A 9,692-nucleotide genomic window follows, 5' to 3' on the forward strand; every position below is an offset into this window, starting at 1 on the left:
ATTTGTATAGTTTGATTATTCTGACCCAACAAAAGAATACACCAATTACCTAACGCGTTAGAGGGAAGTATTGGCGCTTACACAGTTCGAAAATTGTTAACCTCTCCAAGGAGATATTCATTCATAAATAAAAAATGCAGACTTTTCAATGTGAATATTTCTTGTAAACAGTTTCAGTCTTTTCAACCTGAATATTCTGTCAATGCAATTATAGACTTTTCAATCTGAATATTCTGTCAATATAGTGTAATGCAGATAAAAGGAAACACAATGCATAATATACATCATTTATTGATTCATCAAAAAAATAGTAAACCAAAACCTCATCACTAAACAATTTTTATCAACTCCAAAACAGTATGCACTAGCAAAATTGTCAACTATTCTCAAAATTGAGTTTCACGTTATCGATTGTAAAGGCATTCAATTTTTGTTGATTTTTTAATGAACTATCCAATTCATAAATACATATATCCCCATGCAATAAAAAAAAAGCCTTTAGTACTGATTTAAGAGCGATTAATAAACAAAGGTTTTGAAAGAGGGTACATAAACATCTAAATTTATCCAACATAATTAGCAACTAATTAAATTACAATCTGAAGTAAAATCAAAGCAGCTTGATACAAATTTTACATCTCAACAAAATGCTTTGGAGGACAAATACCCACTATATAAATGAATTTACATTAATTAATAAACCTTAATAAAACATATGAAGAAAGCTTGGCAGACCAGGTAGAAAATACGTCAGGATTTTAATATTTCCTTCAAAGCAGAAAAGTGTATTTTATTACTACTTTAACATTTGGTGTTATTTCTAAAATATGTATGCATTACATTTATCATCTATTTACATATTGTCATAACTATGTATATACACTGTGTTAGCAGTTCATCTAAAACATTAAAAAAAAAAAATGAATTACTGTATTGTTCTTTTGTAAGAACATCTTTTTAGAATTTAAAAGTCATTCATACAATATGCATTTATGTTAATTTAGACAAATCGGCCTATACTAAATATTGTAACTGAACTAATAAGTCAACATCTAATCATGAACTGTTGCTTATATGGTATCCACACTTCTTTAAATGGATAAAAAAAAAACAGTGTTGATGAAAGAACCAACAACACACATATACTTCTCTACTAAAATGTGCTTGAGAAGACAATGCTATTTAGTTTTGTTATGATAGGTCTATTCTATTTCAATTGTGTTTGTTCTCCCTAAAGATATGTTTTCAGGAAAACATTATCCAAAGTATGTATGTTTGTATGCAGCTTTCATTGTTGTCTTTGAATGTCAACCTAAAAATTTAGATATTTTCCTACAATTTGAGTTCATTAAACACACGACGACACCAAACTACATGATCAGTACAGGGTCTATCATTTGTCTGGAGGTGACGTTTTTCACCATGATGAAGCTGATCAAAGGCTTTAAGGTATTCTCTATCAAATGCATCTGAAATATAATTTAAAAAATAGTAAATTAACTGAACCAACAAATCAGCTGAATACATGTAGCTTATTATAGTTTCATTTCTTCAAATATATATCAATCTGATCAAAAAATTTTGTTTTGTTTTGCTTTTTTTTGTGGCCTAATTTATTCTACAATCTTTGAAGTACACATGTTCTCAGATTAATGAAATAGAGTGGACTGTGTAGAACAACATATGGTTTCAGATTTATCAGATTGTAAAATAGTTTCACAGGGCACCATACCTACCAGCAGAGTGTAACAATAGCAAAATAAAATACTGAAGTCTTTCATGTTTCAAAAGCGATTTTGGTGTATTTTGAACAAGGGCAATAACTCAAAATATTTCCATCAAAAATTTAACTCATCCAAGGTCTCATCTGATCATACAAAGTTTCATCAAAACTGTTCTTGTCTCTTTGTGTTGACAAGCAAACATGACTTGGAGGGATGAAGGAACAGTCGGGGGATTACAATATACTTTTAACACCATAATGTGTCAAAATAAACCATTTATTTCTCCATACGTTTCGTGTGTCTAAAAACACACTTTCTCAAAGAGTTAAAATAAATGTTAAGATAGCTTTCCAGGCAAGGTAATATATGCCCACTGGCAGCTTTGATTTTAATCAAAAATATCTAGCAGTAGAGTAACAATCACCATTATTAAATATTCCACCTTCAGTCATACACTTCTTTTCGGGGTGATACTGTTTAATATTACCATGTAGTCAAAATCCGGCATTAAATCAAGCCTTTCAGTGTTTACGAGCTAAAATTTTAATGCGTTTTCAAGATTGACCTAAATAACTCATATAAAATAGTTCTCAATTTTTTATGTTTAAAAGATCATCCATGGGTGATAATGGACAAAACAAATTAGTTTTGTGAAAATCCGGCATGAATCAAGCCTTAAAACAAGCTATAAATTGAATGTGTTTCCAAGAACAAAGGCAATTACTCAGTGAATTTTTTCAAAGGTTCATCCTTGGGTGATTACAATTAACATATTTTCAAACACAAATTTTTTTCGATTTTTCTGATTTTCAATAGGGTTCATCCTTGGCTGATAACTAACACTCACACTAAGTTTCGTCAAAATCTGTCAAGAATTGTGCCTTCTAGAGTATTAATGAGCATTTCAAGAACAAGGGCAATAACTCCTACTAAATATTTTTTCGATTTTTCTGATTATCAATAGGGTTATTACATACATTTCTGTAGAATGTGGCTTTACTTTTCAGGTGGGCTATAAAAAAAAGTTCTATTTCATACCTTGATCAATATTTTCTCTACCACATGCTTTCAGTACTAAAAATAGAATTTCTCTGTACATGCTACGAAATCTTTGTTTTCTCATTCTAAGGCGTTTTCTACCATGCATCACGTGTTTAATAGGTGTTAAGACATCATTACATTGTATACTGGTGAATATCTGATGCATTACACTGAAACATAGAAAAAGATTTATTTTACCACACAAATAACTTGTGTGGGCAATTACTAGCTGTGTGAACAAACAATTGGTGATTTGGTCATTGACTAATTTTCTTTAATATGCACTGAATTCAAATCTGCAACCCTCATCTCTGTATTTTATCAAACCAAAAGCAATTACTCCAACATTGCAATTATTGAAAATTACTTTTTCATAAAAATCCTGATCGATAATTCCTATTTAAAATGAACACTTTTAAAGTTACTTGATATTCCATTATTAATAACCGATTGATTGTGATCATTGTTAACATTTTGTCATCACATAACACATTTATAATACTTGGGTGTAGTATGTAGTCATATGGAAATGTTGGACCATATATTTATATTTTTGTCAATCACACAGCTTCATTTAAGTGGTGTCTCTATGACCTTTCATCTCCAAAAATGAGGCTGGCTTGGATTTGTTCCTCAATTTCAAATTTTCTTTCTTTAAGTTCCTATATGTCTGTGATGTTTGTACTCTGACATTCTTCCTTTCACTAGAAGATATAAACTCTAGGCCAAAAGAAATTTTACCACTTTGAAAGTGAATTTCAACAAAAATATATGGCAAGTTGAAAAACATGTGCTCCTTAAATACACAAAAATGCACTTGCACTGAAGATATAAATAAAGGTTGAATGGCATGCCGAGCTTACACAACAATAATAAATCACAAGAATAATGCCACGACTGACACAACAACAACATGAGCAAGCTCTGGGAATGGTACGAATTGAACCACTTATGACTACATGGCAAGAACATGTGGTTGTTTCTGTGTTAATGTAACAAACTTGATGCAACATTACAGGCAGACAGTGCAGTCGTCAGACAGGCCTAGAACGGGCAGACCAAGGGTGACCACACCACATGATGACTGGTACCTTGGAACTGCTTTCTGATGACTTCATCAGTGACCTATGAGTTAGTCAACAGGGTCAGTTAACAGATTTGATCCAGGCGGCTCCATGTTAATGAGTATGTGATATAATGTCAAGAATATACAGTATTTAGTGCATGCTAGACGTGCAGGTCTGTGTAATGTTGTAGTTTCACTTCTTTTGTGACCACCATAATGAGTGGATGTTTTCCACAGTAATAAATATATGAACAATAAGTGATATGTGTTGCAAATGACCTTAGAATGGTAGCAGAGCGGTGAGATTCTAAAACTTTGGGTAATGTAGACATTGTAGTTTGTGTCAGTGCTGAGAATAGAGAAATATTTAGCAGAGCTGAGATATGAAGAATTGAAGCGAGTCTGAATCAATATGGTGATGTAAGCAGCGGAAAAGACATAAAAAAAAAACAAATGAAATAGTTCTGGCACTTCTTGAAGCAGCTTGTCTTAAAAAAAAGGAACAAGAAACATATTGGCAAACGATAACACTACACTAATATTATCTTGAGCTCTGACGTCTGCATCATGTAAACCTCTAGGGGTTAGTGTTAAAGGGATATGGATACTCATGCTAAGCCAATGTTCTGAAACGCTGAGATGGGATTAGTGGAACACTAGAGTAAGGTGTTTTTTTTTTTTTATAAAATTTTCGCTTCTTTGAGCTTGGTGTATAAATATCTTATGACCTATTTGATGTAAAAGCTTGAAATTTAGAACACAACTAGACAATTTAAATAAGAATTAACCAATGCCAAAACTGTTGAGTTGGGCGTGGGTTAAATTTCTCATTATTTACATTTTTGGGCAGGGGTGTAACTAGCATAGAATACATTGATCAAATAAAAACTTTACACACAATTATGTCACCCTCTAAGTCAGTTTTACCAGTTGTTTCAGCTTTATAGTTCAGAACATTTTCATATTTGATGTCTGATGTCTCCTTCACCTTAATAAACATCAATTTCTATTTTGTATGCCCAAACATGAAGCAGTAGACTAAAACCAGTTCAGCAATGATTATTGTGTAGCAACAATAATGATGTTTTTTTATTGGTTTCATATAATCATCTAATTACTTACGCTCTGGAGTAAGGTTGAGTTTCTGTTATTAACGCATCTATCATAGTGGCACTTTTAGCTGAAAAGGAAAAAGTTTTAGGTCAGCTTAAACCTTAATAACAAGTATATCCTTGACCTTAACCATAGGTGTCCTGTAAACAGCAGCAATCAAATTATGACATCTGGTTGAATAGCAGTTTCAATATTCCTTCAATGGCATCTTAAAAGTACGACAATTACTATGGATAAATACTTCTAGAATATTTATTCGATATAATTTTTAATGTATACAAATTTACTAGCTTTAACGATAATGACACTCTCATTTAACCTATATATTGTTATCATAGAAAAAGAAATTAAAATTAAAAATTTTTTGTAACACTCATTATAATGAGAAACCTTCAATTAGCTTAATGAGGATTGGTGCGAAAGGAGATTATTATAAGCATTCAAAACAATTTATAAGTGGCATGTTGATGCAAATCATTTTAATCATTAATTTCTGATATTATGCTGGGTTTGGCTTCACAATGTGTACACAGAAGAGTACAAAGGACAAAAACTAAAAAATGTTCATCCATAAGGAGCCAAATTTGAAGTCGATAGAAAATCTCATCAATATATATATCATGCATACCAGGTTCCAATAAAATTTCTGTCAAAAAAATAAACTGTTTATTACTCCAAAGTTTCCTTTGTATAAACACACTTCTTCAGTGGGTCAAATTTATAACATTATTTATCATCATTTATTATTTAAAGCCTCATATCTTCATCCTGTCAAAGCATCAAAGTTTTATACAACTGCCTTCACCATTAATCATCTCCATGAATGGTCTCACTTGCCGATGACAAGCCTTGTGGGCCCTATCCAGGGTCAACTTTGACAACACCAACATACTGACAATCAATAAGCACATAGATAAAACCAGGAGACTTCATGAAGCTATCCACATCAGAAGATATCAGCCTGACCTTAACAGAGATGAAGGTGTTCATTTATCGCATGCATATGACTTGTAATTATTCATATTCATAAATGTATTTAATAAAAAATTTCCAACTTTAAGCATAGTTAGTTATATGAACAATGTAATTTCTATTAATAAAAGACTCCAATACCAGCAATAGTTGTTTATTTAATCTTCAATTAATCTTTTTTAATTCATTGACTTTATTTCAATTATGTTACTTAATCAGCCTGTATGTTATTTCAAGAATTATGTACGTCTTATTGTACCTTTTAAAATTTAATGTAATGTATCAATAAACCATTTATCTCTTGTGTGTTCTTAATAATTAGCATTAATCTATATATAGTTTGCCCATCACTTCTTCTCATTATGTGCCTGAGGACGACGGGGGAAACACGTCAAAACATTGCATAAAACTTTAACCAGTGATTGTTGTTCCATAAAGCTGTGTCTATATATCGTACTCACAATTGCTAAATGGCATTCAAAGACTTTAACAGTACATGTTTTAGGAAAAGCATTTTTAAAATTTTTATGAAATAGTTCTAATTTTGGTTTTTATGATAAAAAAACTATCTTACAGTACATGATTATCTATCCTGCATGAACATATGACCATATTTAACTAAAATAGATGACCAGATACAAATTTTTTGCGCAAAATTTTTTGAACTTTTTACTCTTGTAAATAATTTTATATTGAACATACATTGATGAAACTTAAATAATCCTGTAAAGTATTATAAGGAGAATAATCATGCCAAATTTCAAAGCTCTAGCTTGTATAGCTGTTGTGAAGCAGATTTCCTAAGATGGAAAATGCATGTTTTTGTAAATGCACGTCAAGTGCATATAAATTCGTACAAGTTTGTGTTCAAACTTGAAGAGGACATAACTAATCAATATAGAGAAGTGATGTTGTTGAAAATCCTGGGCTATCTGAATAAAAGATCATTCACTTCTCATCAAATGCCACAAATTTCTCAAATTTCTCAATTTCTCAAAGTGCACAAGATTATGCGAGAAAGCAGATTTCTCGACGGATCATGACAAAACATGGTTATCACTCAAAGTTAAACCCTACTGAAAATAAAAAAAGGTTGAATATTTCATACTAGCGATTGTTACTGTGCTGTCAAATATTTTTATTCAAAATCAAAGCTGCCAGTTGGCGTACATTATCTTGATAAATTTTCAGTATATCAAGGGTGGTCATCAATCTGTGTCAAATCGTAACATAAAATCTAAATTGACCCAAGATTTTGTTGATTTAAACCAACTCACAAAATTTCATAAAATTTTGTCACTGTCCCGTCATATTTAATATATTGTTATAAAAATCAGAAAATAATTCTAGTCTCTACTGTGTTGACAAACTAATTTTGTCATTCATATTTCTTAAATTAAGAGCTATAGTTTAATCGAAAAATTGACCAAGAACTCATTAACATAAATTTAATTAAATCAGATAAAACTTTAGTCTCCATTTGTTACTAATTCAAGGACTACAAAACCACCTAAATTCATTATAATTGGATGAAAACTGTACAAGTCTCTATTGTGTTCACAAACAAATTTACATGCGGTTTTACTAAGTCAAGGGCAAACTTTACATTGAAAAATTGTCAAATGCAAAACTTGACAAAGATCACAATAATACAAATGATCACACTAAATTTCATTAAAATCGGAGGAAAACTGTAGTCTCTACTGTGTTCACAACACAATAGAGGAGGGATAGACTGAGGGAGGCAGTCAATGTATACAACCATATTATAATATTGTCTGCCTTCCACCATTTGTAGTCATAACTTTTGTGACACAACATTAGGTATTAAAGGATGGTATTTGATGTCAAGTTTTATTATCATTTATTACACATTATAATGTTTGCGTATCAAAACTGACCATTGAAACATTTTTGAAGTCAAATTTGACTTAATTCTAGATCTATCATTAAAATATATGTTTGACAAATTGATGGGATGAAAGTGTATAAGATAAAAAGAAAAAATTTGTTACCAGAATCCCAAGCTATATACATTGGTAACCCAACTTCATCGTGTATTCTAGTATTGTCCCATAATGGTTGTATTAACACATTACTGCTACTATAACCTTTCGACTGCTAGAAAAAGAAAAACATTAAACTCTGACAGCCAAATTTGTAGTGGTCATGCCAACACAGCAGCTAAAGGCACAGGCACACGAGGAGACAAAAATCTCCAGTCAATGTTTTCCACATTTGTCGATAATCACGTGTGGAGCATGCAATCGAAAGGAAAAGTAATATGATTGGATGATGATGGTCTGTCTTGCAGACGATAAAACTATCGGAGACAATTATCAAACTTGTTTATTAATATAAATCCTGTCAGCCACAGGATAATCAAGATTTGAGTCAGAGACCAAAATCTCCGACCAAGACCGCACCTTAAAAGTTTTGACCTATATAACTTTCTTCAGTTCTAAGACCAAGGAACTTGGGCATAATGTTTACAAAAATAACTAGAACTGTGGAAGGTACAGAATACGTAACCGATCTGCTACATCAGAGAAAATGTTAAGGTCATAGTGGGATTTTTTACGGTAAAGAAAAGCATGTTAACCATTTAACATTCATCAGTGAAAAAATACATTAATTTGAAAACATTCGGTAGTAAAAGTGTTAACATTTGGTAGTTAAAAGCAGATTTTCAAATTGCTGTCAAACTGGAAATAAACATCGCATAACAAAAATTAAGATATCATTTAATAGATCTGGTCAAGCACACTAACTTTTGTTCTTGTCAACAAGGGTCACATAAAAAGTATGAGACTTGAAAATTTTTATTCAACATCAAAGATCAAAGTATGAATGGACATCCTAGATCAATAACCTTGATCCAAGTTGTCAAAAAACCAAAAAGATAGCTTGCCAGGGGAGGTGGTGACATAGCGAATAAGTACAAACTTTCTCATATTAAAGATCGTCATAATACATTATTTTGTAGTTTGAATTCAATGTTATATATATTTACTGCTACTTATTTATGCTAAGTTATTCCACAAATTTTTGAAAATCAATAGCAATAACTCAAATACATAAAATTATTAAATGACAATTATTGAATATCAAGGGCAAAATCTTTAAAATTGTTAATAAGAAATTGTCAAAAATTAATCTTGACCAAAATCAATGTAAATAATAAGTGGTTGCCTGGCAAAATACGCCCACTTCTCTGATATATTTTTAGTACAAAAACTCTAATTTGTCAAAGACATTGTTGATTCAAACACACAAAATTCATAAAATTCTGACATAAACTGTCACCTCTATCAAGTTCACAAGCCAACAAATTCTGATGCGTTTTGATTTGATGCAATAACTCATTGTAATAAATGATCACACTGAATTTAATAATGATGGAAACTGTAGTCTCTACAGTGTTCACAAACATATTTTGAAGTGTTTTTTCTAAGACAAGGGCAACTCAATAACTCAAACTCAAATTCAAACATGACCATCTCTATTGTGTTCACAAGAAATATCAAAGGACCGACGGACAGGGGCACCGGCAGTATACGTCTCCATTTCCTTGTTTGTATACTTTTTAAATGATAATAATGAATAACCAAAAAAAAAACACTGAAGACCATTGTGTCTACTCTTAAGTTGATAAACTTGAAGCTAGAAGGTGTACCATTTGGAGTCACAATAAGGTGCTCAGAAAGACATTTGGGTTTGCTATAAGTTGCTATAAATAAATACCTGATCCTCATCGCAAACTCCTTTCGAGTGAA

At 31.3% G+C, this 9,692-nt stretch overlaps 1 protein-coding gene across 1 annotated transcript in view; it reads right to left on the bottom strand.

Annotated features, from left to right (window-relative positions):
- Window positions 1-1,032: 1,032 nt before the first annotated feature.
- Window positions 1,033-9,692, bottom strand: part of LOTGIDRAFT_230663 (hypothetical protein) — a gene marked incomplete at its 5' end in the record, with an annotated part of 22,099 nt that continues 13,439 nt past the window's right edge. The window contains 4 exons of the mRNA XM_009049720.1: window positions 1,033-1,469; window positions 2,763-2,935; window positions 4,954-5,011; window positions 7,932-8,037. Coding sequence (XP_009047968.1) covers window positions 1,333-1,469; window positions 2,763-2,935; window positions 4,954-5,011; window positions 7,932-8,037 — 474 coding nt within the window. The 3' untranslated portion in view covers window positions 1,033-1,332. The remainder of the gene's footprint in view (window positions 1,470-2,762; window positions 2,936-4,953; window positions 5,012-7,931; window positions 8,038-9,692) is intronic.

The sequence above is a fragment of the Lottia gigantea genome (assembly GCF_000327385.1).
Source record: "Lottia gigantea unplaced genomic scaffold LOTGIsca_14, whole genome shotgun sequence".
In the NCBI taxonomy this organism is placed as follows: domain Eukaryota; kingdom Metazoa; phylum Mollusca; class Gastropoda; family Lottiidae; genus Lottia; species Lottia gigantea.